The sequence below is a fragment of the Marmota flaviventris genome, chromosome 14 (assembly GCF_047511675.1).
Source record: "Marmota flaviventris isolate mMarFla1 chromosome 14, mMarFla1.hap1, whole genome shotgun sequence".
In the NCBI taxonomy this organism is placed as follows: domain Eukaryota; kingdom Metazoa; phylum Chordata; class Mammalia; order Rodentia; family Sciuridae; genus Marmota; species Marmota flaviventris.
Window position 1 is genome coordinate 83819320 of NC_092511.1, and position 19704 is coordinate 83839023.

Genomic DNA, 19704 nt, shown 5'->3' on the forward strand with positions numbered 1-19704 from the left:
TGTACCTCCGTCCACCCGACTCAAATGGCAGTGCCACACTTGAATGGAATAAATGCCCCAATTTAGAGGCAGAGACTGTGAAAGGATTAAAACGCAGTGTGGGGGGGTTGGGGTGGAGCTTGGTGGTAGACCACCTGCTTAGCATGTGTGAGGCCCTGGGTTCAATCTCTACTCGCCCCTAAAAGCAATGTGTATTCTGTACTTGTGCACATCTACTCAAACATACATGTAAAATATATGTAAAAACAAAGTATATGCCACCTTATGAAACAGGTGGCGATACAACAGGTAGGAAAAAAAATCAGTAGGAATACAGGTTGAAAACCAAGGTCAGCTAACTGGATCTGGTTGTCATTTATAGGTCACTCCCTGCTGTGAGAGCAACATGGTTACCAAGATGAGCAGACGAAGGGTCTCCAAGTTGCTTAGGGCCTTGCTAAATTGCTGAGGCTGGCTTTGAACTTGTGATCCTCCTGCCTCAGCCTCCTGAGCTGCTGGCATAACAGGTGTGCACCACGGTGCCTGGCTGTGGCACTGATTTCTAATTTAGCTCAATCCCCCGTCCTCAAGCCCTCAAAATTTCAGATCCAGACCTGTCTCTCCATCTGTATTGACTGTGACGCTGACTGTACAGGGAGGGACACAGGGCGGGGAAGAGCCTGTGTAGGTGAGGTGAGGACCCTGAACTGGGGACAACAGAAACTATGTGACCGGAAAGAGAGCTGCCACGGCCATTCCCTTGTTCACAGTAAGGGAAAGAAATCTAAAATCAAAAGCGACACAGAGAAGAGTCTTTAAAGTGTAAGGACAGTACCTAGGTACAGTACCTAGGTAAAGATAGTACCTAGGAACAGTACCTAGGTAAAGATAGTGCCTAGTGCCCGCGGCTGGGGTAGGCCCTCATGCAGAATAGCCTGGAAAGCACCTTGTGGGTGCTGGGCAAATGTTAACCAGACCCAGGTCACTGTTTCTTGAGTTTAATGCTATGAATAATAACTTTTGTGTATTATATTTTAATTTAAAATGACACTGGTTTTAAAAGTGTGCATTATCTTCCTGTGTAAAAGAAAACACTACCAGAGGTTAGCATGGATGGTTTCCCTAACCCCTTTTAAAGTGAACACTGAGAACCAGGCCCCGGAAAAGGTCTGAGTGATCACACACCCCGGGAGCGTCCACTGTGAGTCCCAGGAATTACCTCCTTCGGTGGTGCTGGCCAGAACCCAAGGGCTCGATGCCGACCAGCCTATCTCGTTCATGCAGGACACACCGACGCTGTAATTAGCCAGGGCTTGCAGCTGCTCAATCTGATACAGATGTGGGGTGGCTGAGGTGTAAAAGGTCATGAGCAAGCCGTTACTCAGCGGGTCAACTTCCTTGACCTGAATGAAGTGAAGGTAGGGACCAGCGTTAGTCAGAGGGTGGGAATGCTCAACCTGGCACAAATGCCATCCTCTGCACGTGGCCCTTCCTCTGCACCTGGACAGGGACAGATCTGCTTCCTCTCAGGGCACACGCGACTTCTCCCACCATTGCTCAAGCTACTGGGGCAGCCATTGGGGATGGTGGGAAATGCCTATCCTAAAGATTCTCACTGGGCTGGGGATGTGGCTCAAGCGGTAGCGCGCTCGCCTGGCATGCATGCGGCCCGGGTTCGATACTCAGCACCACATACAAACAAAGATGTTGTGTCCGCCGAGAACTGAAAAATAAATATTAAAAAAATTCTCTCTCTCTTTAAAAAAAAAAAAAATTCTCACTGTGGCAGTTAACAAAGCAACTAAGTATAATTATATCATAATGGTTTTAGCCCACATTATACTAGAAAATAAAATAAGGTAGCCCCTCCTCCCCCAGACCCACTTCTTTTTTTTTAACATTTATATTTTAGTTGTAGTTGGACACAATCCTTTATTTATTTATTTTTATGTGGTGCTGAGGATTGAACCCAGGGCCTCACACATGCTAGGCAACTGCTCTACCACTGAGCCACAACCCCAGCCCATCCCAGACCCACTTCTATTATTATTATCATTATTATTAATTTTTTTTGGGTACTGGGGATTAAACCCAGGGATGCTTAATCACTGAGCCACATCCCCAGCCCTTTTTATTGTCCATTTTGAGACAAGGTCTCACTAAGATGCTTAGGGCATTGCTAAGTTGCTGAGATTATAGGCGTGTCTCTCTGCCCCATGCCTGGCCCCACCTTGATTCCTGATCTCATCTTCCAGATGTTTCACAGACTCTGCAACACAGGCAGGACCCTGCATATGACTGGCACAGCCTAAAATATTTACCCTGTGGCCCTTTAAAGACAATGCTTTCCAGATCTTCCTCTGGGTAGATGGATTTGTTGGCTTCACTTTTTGAAATTTATGTTCTTTATATGATGTAGCCTGAGAATCCACACTCTTGCCTTGAAGCTAATTTCAGCAGTGTGCCCTTTATTCTTTCCCCTCTGCACTCAAATAGAAACTCAACTCCACAAGCACACACAGGTAATGCAAATTTTATGGCATTTTGAGGGGGGAGATACAGCAGAGGACCATTTACATTTCATCCAGAAGTTTTTTCCAAATCTCCTTTAAACACGGATTTCCTCATCCCTACCCGCACACACTCCACAAGCCTCCCCACACCCCTCTCTAAACATCTGTGTGCACAGCAAGAGACCCAGAAAAACTCTAGTCCTGGGCCAAAGCTCCTCTTTCCCTCAAGCACACCTCCTGTTTGGGGTTGGGGTGATAGGAGATTTCTTTTTCTCCCACTGCATGTTTTTTTTCTACAACATGATACTTATAAAATCTGAAAAGACAGACAGTACCATGTAAAACTAAAAGCAATTTGGGGAAAAAAAAAATCTCCACTCCATAACGGGCATGCAATTATGGGATGGGAATGCACGGTACTGTAATTTCAGGATACGGGTTGCAGTGTAGGGCAGCAGGCCAGAAATGACCATTTTGGAACTCTACATCCCCTGGTGGGTGCTGTGAGGGGGTGGGGGCCGAGCTCCACCTCTGACTCAGATCCTGTGGGGGACAGGAAGGTACCAGTTGTTCCGAGGAGCCACCAGTGGAGAAACAGGGCCCTGTGCTTATCTTGGGCGGCAGAAGTGACTCTTTGTTTTCTTGCACTGGAGTACACACTCCTTCCTGTGACCAGCGATGAGGACGAGGCTGGCTCTGTCCCCACCAGGTTTCCAGAGCCACAGGTGGAGCATCTCCAGGCACCCACACTCCTACAGCACGTCCCTGGAAGAAGCTGAGCTTCTGGAAGGTCCTTCTTGTGGGCCCTGGGGAGAGGGCCTGGAGCAGCAAGGAGTAGGTGCCAGAGCTAAAATTAGACATGGAGCATGTGGCCTAAAAATGGGTGACGGAAGGGCCTAACGTCAGGACCAAAGGAAGCAGAAGGGTGTGTCCCACTAGTGTGTGGACCTGAATCTCGTCCAGAACATTCATTTGTTACCAAGTCAGAGTTTAAAATTATAGCAAAGCACAGAGCCATACTTGGTGGTTTCAGGAATGGGGATTTACTCTTCATCAGCAAAAGGTACAAGGGTAACTCCTGGGGCCCACCCCACTAACCCAGACCTGCTAAAGGAAAAAAGGACACTTGGTTCAATATGAATTTCAAATAATTTTTAGTACAGATAAATCACAGAGCACTGTGTCCTGTGTTCATGTGTGCTAAATCGAGCAGTCCCAGTGGAGAGGAAAGGAGGACAGGATCCAAGATGGGCAAAGGGCCTGGCCTCGGGCTGTCCTAGGGTGACGTTTCACGGTACAAAAGCCACGGCACAGACAGAGCAGGGGAGGCTTGTCTGTGACCATCTCCCACTTTCAGGGGTGCCTGGCGCTCCCAGTCCTTCCAGCCATCCCTCCCCACCTCACATCTACCCTGACACCCCCTCCCCAAGGTGTGGGGAGGGTCTTTCTCAGAGCCCCCCTCAAGTTAACAGCCCTCGGGAGAGAAGGCAACCCCAGTTTAGTGGGGCCCATTTGAAAAGGGCTGGTCCACATGTCACTGACGTTATAAATGAAAAATGTTGACTTCTAGGGAAACATGCTCTGCATGTTCCTAATAATAGAGCTCTAAAACACATGATGAGAAAACTGATAGAACTGAAGGGAGAAATAGACAACTCAAAAATAAAACTTGAGGGGCTGGGGGAGCAGCTCAGCAGCAGAGCACGCATGTGCTCAGCATGCGTGAGGCCCAGGGTTCCATCCCCAGGGGTCCCCCCTTCATAAAATTTGAGACCTCAATCTTCCACTTCCAGTTACAGATAGGCTTACTAGGCAGAAGAGCAACAAGAGAACAGAAGACCAATGAGACCACCAACCAACTAGATCCGCCACGTGTATAACACTCCACCAACTACAGCCAAATACACATTGTATTGAGTGCCTCTCAAACAGTCTCCTTAACAAATTTAAAATTATTGAAATCATAATAAGTATATTCTCCAGGCACGATATTATTCCATTAGATATTAGCAAAAGAAAAAAATGTGAAATTTTTACAACTACATGGAAATTAAACAACATACTCCTATAACCAAGAGGACTAAGATGAAATTCCAGGGAAAAAGACAAAAACAAAAAACTTGAGATGACTCAAAACACAATAAAAAGTAACTTTATGTGATGCAGCTAATGCAGTGCTGAGAGGGAAATGCATAGCATATATGCCTCTACTTAAAAAGAAATCTCCCATCAATTACCTAATGGTCTACCTCAGGAAATTAGAAAATAAAGAGAAAATTAAACTGGAGCAAACAGAAGAAATTGAAGACTAAGGCAAAAAGGAATACGATGGAGGTCAGAAAAATAATAGAAAAAATTTCAAAGAAACAAAGTTGGTTGTTCAAAAAAGATCAACGAAACTGGCAAATCTTTAGCTAGACTGATTAAGAAAAATGAGAAAGGGAAGATGCAAATTACTAAAATCAGGAATGAAAGGAAGGACATTACTATGAACCTCAAAAAATTTAAAAGGATTATAATGGCATACTATGAATAATGGTAGACCAACAATTAGAAAACTTAGATGAAATGATTGAATTCCTAGAAACACACAGACTATCAAAACTGACTCAAGAAGAAATAGAAATCTGAGTAGACCTACACCAAGTAAAAACACTGAACTAATATTAAAAATCTTCCCAGAAAGAAAACCAGGGACTAGCTGGCCTTTGCTGATGGATTCATGAGAAATTTTTAAAAGATTTAAATATTCAAGAAATTGAAGAATAAGGCATACTTCCCAACTCATTAAGCCAGCAAGATGCTAATAACCAAAATCAAAAAGAGTTATCATAAGAAAGCATAAAAAGCTGAATGAAAAGCTCTTGTGACTATAGACGCAATTAGATGGTGGTGTGGTTGGGAATATACTCAAAACCATTGGACTGTATGCTTTAGATGGGTAACTGTTACAGAATATGAAATAAACCTCAAAAAAAAAAAAGTGTTTAAAGAAAGGTGGCTATTGGCTGGGGATGTAGCTTCGTGGTAGAGTGCTTGCATGAGGCCATGGGTTCAATTCCTTCTGCCACAAAAAAAAAAAACAAAGGCTATCCCTGTTGATAGCGTGCTGGTACCTGGGAGGTTTACAAAAAAAAAAAAAAGGTGGACGAAAATTAAGCCAGGATAGGTGATAATGTTAAACTCTTGAAAATATTTGTACTTATTTATACTTTTATGTATAAGAGCTTCTCCATGGCCACATCCCTCCTAACATTTGGTATTATCACATAGTCTTTGTCAGTAGAATGGATGTAAATGATATTTGTGTCATATTAAAATTTTTGCTGATTTCCAATAATTTTATTCTTATGTTTTATTTTTATTCAGTACAAGGCCTCGTCTATATTTGCCACAATTTTTCAGTTGAGTCAATCTTGCATTTCTTACTGGTCCGTCTTTATTTTTTAAATCTTCTGATATTATTACTCTGTAATTGTTGGGAATATCTTCTCCCACTTGTAATTTGTCTTTTTATTATTTTTTTAGATTTCTTTTGTTGAAAAATGTTCCTAAATTTAATATGGGAAATGTATTAATAATTTTGAACAATGCTAATTGAATCTAATTGACACATTAAAAAAAAATGTTGTCTACTCTTCAACAAAGCCAAAATATATGAACCTAAATTTTCTACTGAAATTTTTAAAGTTTTGTTTTGACAACAAAAATTCTTAATCGATCTAAAAAAAAAAAAAATTAAGCCAGGCTTCCAATGGTGGGATAGGGCGAAGGTTATTTTTAGGGATAATGTTTATTTTTATTCCTCAGAGAAGGAACAGCTGTTAGATAGAGTAGGAGGCACTAAGGGCAGAGAAATTGTTTGCTATCAAAAACACCTGGTTGACAACATTCTTCAAAAGCCACTTCCCTGACTTGGCAGACTGGCCTATGTGAGGGTGAGACTTTTTAAGTAATAAACAAGGCATTTAGGAGACAGGACCGTCCCTGTCCTGTGGGTGACATGCACAGCAGAATGCGCTCTCGTGATCAGCAGATGACCCTGATGCTTGGTGACCTGCTCCACACAGATGCTCCCCAGGCTTTGGAGCAGAGAGGTCCCAGCTCTGCTCTGGGTGTCACAGCTGCCCGGGGTGCCACTCAGTTCTGCTGCGCAGAGGCTGTGCGAGGACTCGGACCCTGAAGCGCTCTGTATTTCTAGTCAGGCGTCTGCAAAGTCCCTGGGCCATTGGGCCACTCGGTAAACAGTAGTGTTAATGCCACTGTTTCCATTTTCGTGAAAGGAATGCCCGGGAGCAGGGCTTACATCAGGACAAGGTACCATTTTAGGACGGTCAGCCTATATTTCTAACAGTACTCTTTTTTTTTTCATGCCAGTTCTAAGTAGTGGTTAAAAATGGCTCAAGAGACACCAAGGCCTGTAATCCCCAGGGTCCCCAGGGAGACACTGCCTAGGTGCTACTTTTAACAGCAACGGGTGACCTGTGTGCTGCTGGCCCATTGGTCCTTCACATCTCCAGCCCAGGAGGAGTCCCACTGGGTCTTCTCTCATCAGGAATGTGTTTATGTAATCAAAAATGAATCCTCACTGGGTGAGGTAGCAAAAGCCTGTAATCCCAGAGACTCGGGAAGCTGAGGAAGAAGGATAGCAAGTTCAAGGTCAGCCTCAGTAACTTAGTGAGGCCCTAAGGAACTCATCGATACCCTGTTTCTAAATAAAAAAATAAATAAATAAAAAAGGGCTGGAGATGTGGCTCAGTAATAGTAAAGCATTCTTGGGTTCAATTCCAGGTACTAAAAAAAAAAAAGAATTTTCCCTGGTCTCATGATGTTCTCTCTTGGAAACAAGCCTTCTTCTGGTTGGGTGCTGGGCAGTGAAAGAGAAGGAAGCACATGGTGGACAGAGGGTGGTGGACACTAGTGGGGGAGTCGAGGCATCTGGACCCCGTGGGGGAAGCTGGCAGAGCGGGGCTCAGGAGGCAGGACGTGCAGCAAGCCCTGCAGGGCCCTCTGGGAGGTTTACCTGGATGCTGCAATTCCTGAATGGAGAGTATCCGTCAAAACCTGGGACCCAGGAGACAAGAATGCTGTGAGCCGTGCTCTTGTTGATGCGGACTTCTTTTGGCGGGGAGGGAATTGCTAGGGAAACACAAAGGCACAAGCATAGTCGTGAGCCCTGGAGGCCAAAGCCACTGAACAAATGCGCTTCACCACTTTGTGTCTTGCGATCAGCACAAGGACCCCGTTTCCAAGAGGAGCCAGCTGGACTGTAGGGCAACGTCCTTCCAGCAACAGGAGGGCTCTGCCTGTGCCTGGGAAGCGGGATTCGGCCACTTTTCTCATCCCTGAGGAGCCACATGGAGGGCTTCCCGTCCTTCACTGAGTGCGTATTCTTTTTTTTTTTAAAAATATATTTATTTAATTATTTATTTTTAGTTTTCGGCGGACACAACATCTTTGTTTGTATGTGGTGCTGAGGATCGAACCCGGGCCGCACGCATGCCAGGCAAGCGTGCTGTAAGGGTAAAAGAAATTGAAGTTAAAGCGTAAAAGTTAAAGGGTAAAAGACCGGGTGTTGTAAAAGTTTCTAAGCTGCAAGGTCTGAGTTAAAATGTAAAGGAGGTATTGTTAGGTTTCTATGTTACCTGCAAAACCTGAAATTTCGGTAGCTGTTAAGACAATGCTTAGAACCGCCCAGTAAACATTTCCCCTGATTGTCTGGTTGTTTAATAACTGAAGGGGTCTGTGTGGTTGCATGCAGGCCTTGCAGGGCATGAACCAATCAGTTTGAATGTGTACTCTCCTTAGGAATGACCTATCACTCCAGCCTGACCTGTTCCCACCAATGAATGAACTAATCATGTTTAGGAGTTGTTGTTCAATTTTCCCGCGCCTAATGATGATTTGTTCTGATGTATACAAAGCCCTCCGCCCTCCCCAAAAAGTGTACTTAAGCAGTGCTCAGCCCCTGCTCGGGGCTCTGGGCTGCTTTCCCTTCTTGAGTGGGCACGGAGCCCCAGCATGCTGGTTCAATAAATCCCCCTTCTGCCAATTGCATGAGTGGTCACTTGGTGGTCTCTTTCTCCGACGTTTCGTGGGACCCTTACAGCGCTACCGCTTGAGCCACATCCCCAGCCCAGAGTGCGTATTCTTGACACTGCTTGTGAGGCCACTTGGCTGGACACTGGTGCGGTGAACAGGGACGAGAGCCACAGCCCTGCCTTTGTGAAGTGCACAGCCCCGTAGGGAGGCCCACATTGGCACCATGATGGTTGGAATATGAGGGATCCCAAGAAAACTCAAGTGTGAAGCACTGTGGGGATAGTCAGAGGCGAAATGATTAGATCGTGAGAGCCGGAACCTAATCAGTGGATTAATCCAGTGACCTGGGTTAATTGGGTGGTAACTGCAGCCGGTAGGGTGCAGCTGGAGAAGGCAGGTCACATGTCTTTGGGGTTTATATTTTTGTCCCTGGTGAGCAGAGCTCTCTCTCTCCTGGTGGCCGTGATCTGAGCTCTCTGTCCACCACACCCTTCCACCATGCTGTGCTGTGTCACCTGGGGCCATCTAGGCACTGAGACCTCCAGAACTGAGTCCCCAATAAACTACTCCTCTCCTAAGTCGCTCTTGTCGGGCATTTTGGTCCCAACAACACAAAAGCTGACTGCAACCACCAATGACAAGAGGGCCCTGTGAGTAGACAAGAGGGTGGCACAGGGCTGTGTGTGTGGGTCCGTGTGTGTGTGCATGTGTGTCTGTGTGCATGTGTCCGTGTGCATATGTGTCCGTGTGCATGTGTGTGTGTGTGTGCGCGCACGCGCGCATGTGCGTGTGTGTCACGTGTGCCTGTGTAGGGGATCAGCTTTCCACTAGGCCAGAGGTGAGAATCAGAGGACAGGGCAACTGCTTCTGCTGGGGGAGGGGTTCATGCCATAGTATGCCTGCAGCCACCTGGGTCCCCTGTGGGACAGGGAGGGCTATCTCAGTGACAATCCAGGGGGGATTTGAAAGCTTGGGGCATCTCGTCTTTTCACATTGAATTTAATTGTCAGTAAAATTTAATCTAATACAAGACGACGATGACCAGCATTCTTGTGTGCTTACCATAGGCCATTTTGTGTCATTTGATTGTTGCTAAAAACCCTATTAGAGAGGTGGCTTCACAGTCCCTTCCTGCAGATGAGGAAGCTGCACAGAGAAGTTAAAACTTGCCACAGGTCACAGAGGGGTTATAAGCAATAGAAGGCCCTGAGCGCAGGACTGCACGACCCCAGAGCTTGTGTCCTCGGCCAGGACGAGGGAGGCCTACTGTGAGTGACGTAGGCAGACAGGCAGGAGCACCCACAGGCCCGGGAGGCTAGTCTACCACCTACCCAGGCATGGCCTGGGCACTGTGACATGCCTGCTCTACACACAGTCCCCTCTGTGTAAATGGGGACAGGGAATACCTGCTCCGTGAGGCTGGGGTGGGGCAAGACAAGGTCACATGTGTGGCCTGAGCTAGGTGGGGAAGGAAGGAATGACAAAGGACAGCAGGGGGTGGCCTGGGCCATGTTCAGCAGGGAACCATTAAGATGATCTAGATCTGCCCTGATGGACCTGCCTCTTCTAGATCCAAATCTGACCACATTCATTCCAGCAATAACACTTTGCGGGAGGTGCCAGGAATTGAACCCAGGGAGCTTTACCCCAGAACTACGTCTCCGGCACTTTCTTTATACAGATATACATTTTTGAGGCAGGATCTTACTAAGTTGCTGAGGCTGGCCTTGAACTTGCAATCCTCCTGCCTCAGCTTCCAGAGAGCTAGCATTACGGGGAAATACCACTGTGCCTGGCTTCATAGCAATAACAATTTAGAAGAAGGAAGTCTTGGTTTCTCTGACATAAATTTTAAAATAAATTTTTTGAAAGCCCCAAACACAAGTTTGGGAAACAAGATTCTTTACAAATTTACACCCACTCACAGATTTCTGAAATTCCCAACATATCTTTTGGAACTGTCATAATGGGACTTGTAAAAAAGGAAGGAAGTTAAACCCTTCCTCCAGGGATCACTTTGGGTTTGCTCACTTTTAAAAAAGTTCCAGTGAACTTTTAGAAACCGCCCTTTCAAAGCTGGGTGCGTTGGCACACACCTGTAATCCCAGCTGCTTGGGAGGCTGAGACAGGATTGTGAGTTCAAAGCCAGCCTCAGCAAAAGTGAGGCGCTAAGCAACTCAGTGAGACCCTGTCTCTAACTAAAATACAAAATAGGGCTGGGGATGTGGCTCAGTGGCCAAGTGCCCCTGAGTTCAATCCCTGGTTCCAAAAACAAAACAAATAACAACAACAAAAAATAACATGGAACTTTCACAGCCTTTGTCCAGACAGACGACCTGCTGAAACTAAAATCAGCAAAAGAGAAGAAGAGTTTCTTTTGTAGTTTTGCACCCCTCTCCTGTGTGCCAACCTCGACCAGCATCAGCTCAAACAAGCTGCTTCTTTCCTGCATTGTTTCCCCAAGGATAAGATGAAAGAAACACGGTCCCAATATTACCTCTCCAGTGTATGCGATGTATCCAAATTATATAATATATGTATATGTAATATGCAACATATGATGCATTTATGTAATTTATGTTATTTATTAATAATATTAGTAATATAATTAGTAACGGATATGTATTAATTTTATATTAAAATTAATAACATGATTAATAATAAGTTGTTATTCCATATATTATATGAATACACAGTATTTATTATATAAATTATAATATATTTTATGCATATGATTTATAATACATTATGCATATGATATAACATTATTATAATATGTGTTATAATATATATCTAAATTAAGATCAGATGGCAAAACACGAGGGGTGCTTGGATTCTGAGAGTAAGGAAGAAGACGTGAGAAGAGACAGGGTGGCTTTAGGGTGACCCTGCCTTTCAGTTTCAGGTTCCAACACCTCTGGTTACCACACCCTTGGGTTCCAGAGGAGGGAGGCCACGTGGAGGGTTGGAAGGTCCCCCCAGCCTGCTTCTGTCACTGTCATTCCCAGTGCAGGACACTCAGCCCACTGAAATCCAAGCTCACGGGAAGCAGGGAGAGGAGGAGGAGGAGCAGGAGCTGGGTCCCCGCAGAAGACAGACTGTGACCTGCTCTTTCCTCCCGGCTCCTCCCGCTAAGTCAGCAGCTGGGGACACTTGTGTCAGGCCCAGGTGGCCCAGAAAGGACAGAGCCTACTCCCTGGATTGACCCCTCAAGCAATCCCTCCTCCAGGGCTCTTCAAAGTTGCTGGGAGAAGCTCAGGGTGGAGGTGGAGGAAGGAGCTACTCGTCTCAAAGGTGAACATGTCAGAGCTGCTGTGTTTACCAAAGGCTTATGTGCCAGGTATCATCATTATTACTATTTAATGCCAGAGATTGAACCCAGAGCACTTAACCACCGAGCCACATCCCCAGCTCTTTTTATTTTTTATTTAGACACAGTGTCTCGCCGAGTTGCTTAGGGCCAAGTTGCTGAGGCTGACTCTGAACTCACGATCCTACTGCCTCAGCCTCCCCAGGGGCTGAGTTACAGGCGTGTGCCACCGCGCCTGGCTGTGCTAGGACTGTGTGAGCCCTTTATTTGCATTAGATCATTAAGCCTAGGTTCTGTAATTATCTCCGTTTTTCAGAACCAAATGCTGAATCCACAAAGGTGAAGTGACTTGTCCGAGGCCATAAAGAAAGTCAATGGAAAGCCAGGGCTGGACAGGAGCAGCTGTCTACAGGAGCTCACCCCGGGGCATCCCAGCCCCAAGCCCACGGGCCCTGCCCGAGCTGCTCACCTTTGATGTTGATCTGCACGCCCTCGGACACAGTCAGCCCTTTGTCGTTGTGGGCCTCACAACTGAAGACCGCCATCTCCGTCAGACCTGCAGTGGGAAGGCACCATGAGACCTGGAGTAGGGGACGGGCCACTCCTACCAGAATCCTGGGCTCAGCATGCAACCATTTCTCGGCTCACCGCTTCAGTGAGAAGGTGTGCAGACTGCAGACGACCAAACCACGAACACAGAAAAGCCCCTGGTCCCAGAGCAGGCAGCCCGGCACCCCAAAGGCAGCTCCTTCCCCTCCAGACTCTGACTGGGGAGGAGGCAGCGTTGATCAGATTTTCAATACTGCGGGGAGAGGGCAGACTCTCTGTCCCAGCACCAAGAAGAGTGGGTTCTGAGGTGGGTCAGCCGGTTCCACTGTACCCATGTCACTCTGTGGGGGACATTTCAGAATACCAGGAAGAGCAGGGTGAGAGCACAGGGTCAGCATTTCAGATGAGCTTCTGCCGTGAAGCCTCTGCGACCAGCAACAACTGATGGGTTCCCAGAGAATTGCTAAGTAAACACAGGCCCTGTAACTAAAGGGAGGGAAGACACCGAGCCAAAGGAAGAAGAGTCTGTCACTTCAGAGGTGAGAGACACCTGAGAAATGGATCTTGGTTTTTAAAACCACCCTCCAACAAAAGGAACCAGGGCTGCGTGGAATAAGGGTAGCTCTCGGTCAGGGCAGGAGCAGAGGGAAATCACCCAGACCGGGTATGTACCACTCGACGGCACATCCAAGGGATGAGCCCACACAAGCAGTTCTTTCTGATAGTACCAGGGATAGAACCTGCAAGTGCTCCACCACTAAACCACATCCTCAGCCCTTTTTTCCTTTTTCTTTTTAGACAGGGTCTCACTAAGTTTCTTAGGGCCTCGCTAAGTTGCTGAGGCTGGCCTCCAACTTGGAAATCTCCTGCCTCAGCCTCCGAGTTGCTGGGCTTACAGGCGTGCACCACCATGGTCCTGAAGGAGTTTCCAACGGCCAAACTGGAACAATCTGAGCAAGAAGATAACGTAGCATTGCATTATAACCCCAAATACAAAATCAGCACTCGGAGTCTACATGATATGGGAACAGCACCTCCGGCCCGGGCTTCCTCCTGGAAGGGGAAAGCCCAGTGCGATCCTAAGGAAAGTGCAAACTGCTGCAAACACCTGGAAAGGGCCAAGGTCAAGGACACACTACACTAACTACCTATCTTTAAATCTGGCTTCTCCAGGACCGCGAAAGTGAAGGTGGGATTTACCCAGATCCCTTGCCCGCACCCCCCCCCACCCCCCGCTTTCTTTAGATCTGAAACTGTGCTAAAATTCAAAAGGTTATGTTTTAAAAACACAGCTCTGTATACTGTTTTGGTTGATTCTGCATCTCTGGCACACAGAAGTGTCACTGGTAAAGAAAATGAGGTATATATACACAATGAGCTCCATTCAGCCACAAAGAAGAATGAAATTATGTCATTTGCAGGAAAATGGATGGACCTAGAGACCATTATGTTTGTAAAATAAGCCAAACTCAGAAGGTCAAGGGTTGAGAAACCTCAAGGTATATGGAAACCAGAGAGGAAAAGGAAAAGAAACGTATAGTGGTGGGGGGGGGGTGTCTCAAGAAAGTCAAAGGGAGGTCAGTAGAGGAGGGATCAGGACGTAGGAGATGGGGGGGGGGAAGTGCTGGGAGTGATATTGGCCAAATTATATAGTTATATTGTGTGCATGTACAGCTATGTAACATCAAATCCCATCATAGGCACAACTATAATGCACAATTAAAAAATATGGAGGCCGGGCTCAGTGGTGCATGACTGTAATCCCAGCAGCTCAGGAGGCGGAGGCAGGAGAGTCACAAGTTCAAAGCCAGCCTCAGCAAAAGCAAGGCTCTAAGCAACTCAGCAAGACCCTATCTCAAAATAGAGCTGGGATGTGGCTCAGAGTTCAAGTGCCCCTGAGTTCAATCCATGGTACCAAAAAAAAGAAAAAGAAAAGAAAAGAAAAAAAAAAAAAGCCAGGTGTGGTGGCTCAGGCCTATAATTCCAGTGACCTGGGAGGCTAAGGCAGGAGGATCACAACTTTGAGGCCAGCCTTAGTCCTTAAGCAACTTAGCAAGACTCTGTCTTAAAAAAAAAGGGGGGGGTGGGTGGGATGTGGCTCACTGACTAAGTGTCCCTGGGTTCGATCCCCTGTACCAAAAAAGAATTGTGAAAAATACATATCACCTCTTGGATATGTTGAGGCTTGCATTCTAAAAATTTTCATGATTTAAGCAGTTGCAAGGGGCTGGGGATGTGGCTCAAGCGGTAGCGCGCTCACCTGGCATGCGTGCGGCCCGGATTCGATCCTTAGCACCACATACAAACAAAGATGTTGTGTCCACCAAAAACTTAAAAAAAAAATAAATATTAAAAAATTCTCTCTCTCTCTTAAAAAAAAAGAACTTAAGCAGTTGCAAGAAACATAATTTGAGGACCTTGGGTATCTTTTATGTGTATTGAATACTGTCCTTGAACTTGCTGAGCATGCCCTCTACCACTGAGCCACACCCAGCCCCACCTGGAATATCTTGGCACTAACATTGACATTGCCCATTGAAAACACTCTTTTTCACTGGGGGTTGAATCCAGGGGTGCTTAACCACTGAGCCACATCTCCAGCCCTTTTTTATGTGTTATTTGGAAACAGGGTCTGGCTGAGTTGCTTAGGACCTCACTATGTTGCTGAGGCTGGTTTCGAACTTGTGATCCTCCTACCTCAGCCTCCAGAGCTCTGGGATCACAGCATGCACCATCCTGCTCAGCTTCTTCACCAGTCATGTACTTCTCCCTGAGAATTCCATCCTAAGAGCATTCGTGTGTGTTTGAAAGTCTTTGATGAATAACCCTAGGATTCTTCTTGACATCAAAAATACACTGAAATTGGAAGAAATTTCTTTCTGCTGGGTTGATTCTATTTATTGTTAGGATTCAACTGCTTAAAACAACATAAGTAATCTTTAAACTTAAAAATGACAACTTTATTAGTAGTGCACCTTTTTTGCTGGATAAAGTTGGAATTTTCTGTCGATACGGTGGTCAGGAATTTCTTAGCTCCAAGTCAATGTAGCAGGGCAGCCGTTCTCAAAGCGCAGCTCAGCGATTCGTTCCAGGACGCACATTTCCCCACAGTCAGTCTTTCTCAAGTCAAAACCATTTTCATAATAATAACATGTTGTCTGTTCTTTTCGCTCTCATTGTCTCAGGAATGTATGATGGAATTTTCCAGAAGGGTTTTCCAGACGCTGTATGTTGTGTGATGACCTCATAACTCTCTCCATTAGCCAAAAGAAATAGGTGCTGTGTATTCTTGTGTTCTAAAATTTTTCCATTTTAATTTCTAATTCAGATGCAGTTCACATAAACAAAAGCTGTTGGGTTCTCAAGAATTTTTTTCTTTTATATTGTAGATTTGACACAAGGTGCTTAACCACTACCCACATCTCTAGTGCCTTTAAAAAATTTTTTTTGAGACAGGGTCTCACTAAGTTGCTTAGGGCCTCACTAAGTTGCAAGGCTGGCCTTAACTTGTGATCCTCCTGCCTTAGCCTTCCAAGCCACTGGCATTACATCTGCCACCACAGCTGGCTGGGTTGGTTCTCAATAATGCTTAAGACTGTACAGGGGTCACTTTTAACCTTCTAGGTCCTGAGCTCCCAAAGGCGATGCCCAGGTCACTCGCGAACTTGCCGGCTCGGTTCTTGTTCAGGAGACACAGGGGCTCCCTCAGAAGGCCCTGGGACCTACTCACCCACACTTTTTATGTTCTGGGGGACAGACATGCAGGTTAAACCCACCATTGGACTTCAGTTATTCTTATCAAAACTCTCAGGAAACACTACAAAGAACAAAATCTATCCAACCTGGTCAGGAGCAGAAAGTGGAAGACCACGGTGCAGCTGCAGGTCCTTAGAGTGGGTGACGGACGCACCCCCTGGGCCTGGGAGGCTTGTCCACGTGGAGGGGCAGGTGGGGGGGGCACCACTGGAGGTCAGGAGAGAGGGCGTTTTCTTTCTCTCTGCTTCTTTACAAAGTGTCCACAGCTCAGGACAACTATTCAGAGCAAGCCTCCTGACGCCCACACCAGCTCAGAAGTGCCAACCACTGCAGCAGGGTGGGCACCCACATCAAGGACAGGCCACGGGTGCGCAGAGACGCAGAATCCAACCAAACCGAAGGCACCCTCCCTGCAAACCAGACACACCCTTAAAGCCCAATACAGACTTCCATATTAGCGGGGTTTACTGGGGACTGAACCCAGGGGCACTCACTCGTCCACTGAGCCACATCCCCAGCCCCTATTTGTATTTTATTTAGAGACAGGGTCTCCCTGAGTTGCTTAGCGCCTCTCTGCTGCTGAGGCTGGCCTTGAACTTGCGATCCTCCTGCCTCAGCCTCCCAAGCCACTAGGATTACAGGGGTGCGTCACCTTGCCGGGCCCAATACAGACTTCTTCATGTTCTGTGTGTGTGTGTTGCTGGGGACGGAAGCCAGGAACTCGCTCCTGCTAGGCAGGCGCTCTACCACTGAGCTACAGCCCCCCTGCTCAGTTTTTTGAGTTAGACTTTTATGGTTTAGGACACTAGCTCCCCACCCAGAGGCTCACTTCTGAGTCTGGAAGGACCAGGGATGAGTGTGCACTAGGAAGGTGGCTTCATCTCACTGGCCGGTTCCCCTTCTGTGGATGGACAGTAACTACCAGACTGGAATAGATCTGTTTGTTTTATAGCCCAAACCCTTGTGGTTTTCCAGGGAGAAAACCATCCACCCCCCTAGGTCTCTGAAGTCTCCACCCTGCCTCCTACTCTCTCCTGAACATCCCAGGCCACCAAGCCCCCAGTCTGCCCAAGCCAGGGCTCTGCTCCAGGCCACCCCCTCACAGCCACCAGTTCTCCTGCCCAACTCCAGGATCAAGGCTCACGCCCCCCTTGCTTGGTCTTCTGCTGGTTTGAAAAAAAAGATGGCTGTGACACAGATCCAAAAGAAGTTGTTAAGGAACATTCAGTAAACAGGATGTCCCCTCGAGGGAAGGACAATCGGAACTGCTGAGGAAGCACTCCTAGGAAGACAGGCCAATTCTTGGGGGAGTAAGCAACCCTGCAAAATGACTACAGGAACAAGTTTGCGCCTCATTTAAGTTTTCTGGTGTCCACTTTTCCGCCAAAGAAAGCAGCAGTGGAAGAACACACTCCAGAGACAAAGAGCGGGGCTCAGAACTTGGAACTCTCCCCGTCCTGCCTGAGGCAGTTAGCAAGGGCTCACGGAGTCCTCACTAGCCACCATTTTTCCAGGAGCTGAGGATATCCATGGATAAAACAAAGGTCCCCGCCCTTACAGAACTCACATTTGCATGGAGGAAAAAATGGACAATAAACAATAATCTCAATAAGTCGGTTGCATGCTGTGTCAGAAGGTGGTAAGTACTATGGAGGAACAGAAGAAGATCAGAGGGTCAGGGTGGGTGGGAAAGCAGGCTGTGATTGCAGGTGGCAGAGGGGCTAGAGGCAGCTCTTTTGAAGAAATGAACTCTGGGGAAAGACCTGGGGTGAGGAAATTTGGGGGGTGAGCTGGGAGTCTCCTAGCAAAGGAAACACTTTTTTCACTTCACTTTTTTTCTCAGATTGGGGTAAGAAACTTGGAGCTTTGAGCAGAGGACTGATGTGATCTGACTTGTGTTTTACTAGGATCTCTCCAGGGGCTACACAGAGCACAGACTTTAAGCAAGCATGTCTCTTAATAGCTCTAAATTGTTTCCTGATTATAAAATAAATATTAAAAATGCCTAACTATGCGGGGTATGGTGGTGCACACCTGTAATCCCAGGGGGCTCAGGAGGCTGAGGCAGGAGGATCATGAGTTCAAAACCAGCCTTAGCAAAAGCGAGGCCCTAAGCAACTCAGTGAGACCCTGATTCTAGATAAAATACAAAAGAAAGCCGGGGGTATGGCTCAGTGGCTGAGTGCCCCTGAGCTCAATCCCTGTATCCCCCCCAAAAAAAGCCTAACTATGTCACAGCTGTCTGTGAGATTCAGAGTAAATCTTTACAGAAAGCACTGTGAGACTTCCATATGGATTTGTATAAATTCTGGCTATTGTAACTGTTACTATCATCACAATGAATGTTGATACTATAGCCAACTAAATAAAAGGAAAACTAGCTTAGCCATCTTCCGCATGTGGATTTAAACATAAAACGAGTGTTTTTAGCAAATAAAAAGTAAGAGCAGCACAAGTCCATCACTGTCAAGGAAAGGACAACTGGAAATGGACAGTAACCAGTGCATACAAAAATAACATGAAAAAATTGGAAATCCCAGCAGGAAGCATGCTAGTCCTTTTTTTTTTTGGTACCATGGATTGAACCCAGGGCACTTAACCACTGGGCCACATCCTCAGCCCCTTTTATATGTTTTATTTAAAGACAGGGTCTTGCTAAGTTGCTTAGGGCCTTGATAAGTTGCTGTGGCTAGCTTTGAACTCATGATCCTCCTGCCTCAGCCTCCCGAGCTGCTGGGATGACAGGAATGCACCACGGTGCCTGGCTCCTTTTTTCCTCTTCAGTACTGGGGAAGGAACCCGGAGCCTTGCGCATCCTGTACATGCTGGGCACATGCCCTGCTACAGAGCCACCCCCAGCCCTGTCAACCATTCCTGTAGACTGCCCCTGGGACAAGGGCTTTAAATTCATTTCACTGAACCCTTATGAACATTTTCTTAAGTAGCCACCACTGTCCCTAACTTATAGAAAACGGTTCAGTGCTTGCCCAGGGGCCCACGACAGCAGGGTGGCACCAGTCTACATGCCCACCCAAGCCAGAGATCTTCAGCACTAAGCCGTGATGTGCTCCACTGTCATTGGTTATTAAATAAATACCATCCACTTATTTATTTTTGGTGTTGGGTGTTTTTGTTTGTTTGTGTTTGAGGTGCTGAGGATCCAAGCTGGGACGTTGAACACGCTAGGCAAGCGCTTCATCCTTGAGCAACACCCCCAGTGCCCCCCCACAAAGTGCTTCTTTAAAAGGAAAAAAAAAATTTTTTTAGTTTGAAAGTCTTTCAGATTCACAAGAAGTTGCAACACTAGCGGAGGCGTGCACCCTTCACCCGGTCCCCACCCACGGGTTACAAGGATCTTACATCCTCCTGGTACAAAAAGCAAAACCAGGAGAGGCTTGGGTACACTGCTGTTCACCACAAGGCAGACCCCATGAGACCGCACCAGTTTTCGTCTTGTGTGGCTTGGGGGAGGGGAGGAGGAAGTTTTACTCCCAGGTACAGATTTATGGCCAGAGAATTGTCTGTCACCCAACAGGAGCTCCCTTGAGTCACTCC

At 46.7% G+C, this 19704-nt stretch overlaps 1 protein-coding gene across 1 annotated transcript in view; it reads right to left on the reverse strand.

The window, feature by feature from the left end:
• Positions 1-19704, reverse strand: part of Mertk (MER proto-oncogene, tyrosine kinase) — a 100563-nt gene that overhangs the window by 38853 nt on the left and 42006 nt on the right. Inside the window, exons 5-7 of the mRNA XM_034637348.2 lie at positions 12314-12400; positions 7516-7631; positions 1199-1382 (exon numbers count right to left, since the gene is read on the reverse strand). Coding sequence (XP_034493239.2) covers positions 1199-1382; positions 7516-7631; positions 12314-12400 — 387 coding nt within the window. The remainder of the gene's footprint in view (positions 1-1198; positions 1383-7515; positions 7632-12313; positions 12401-19704) is intronic.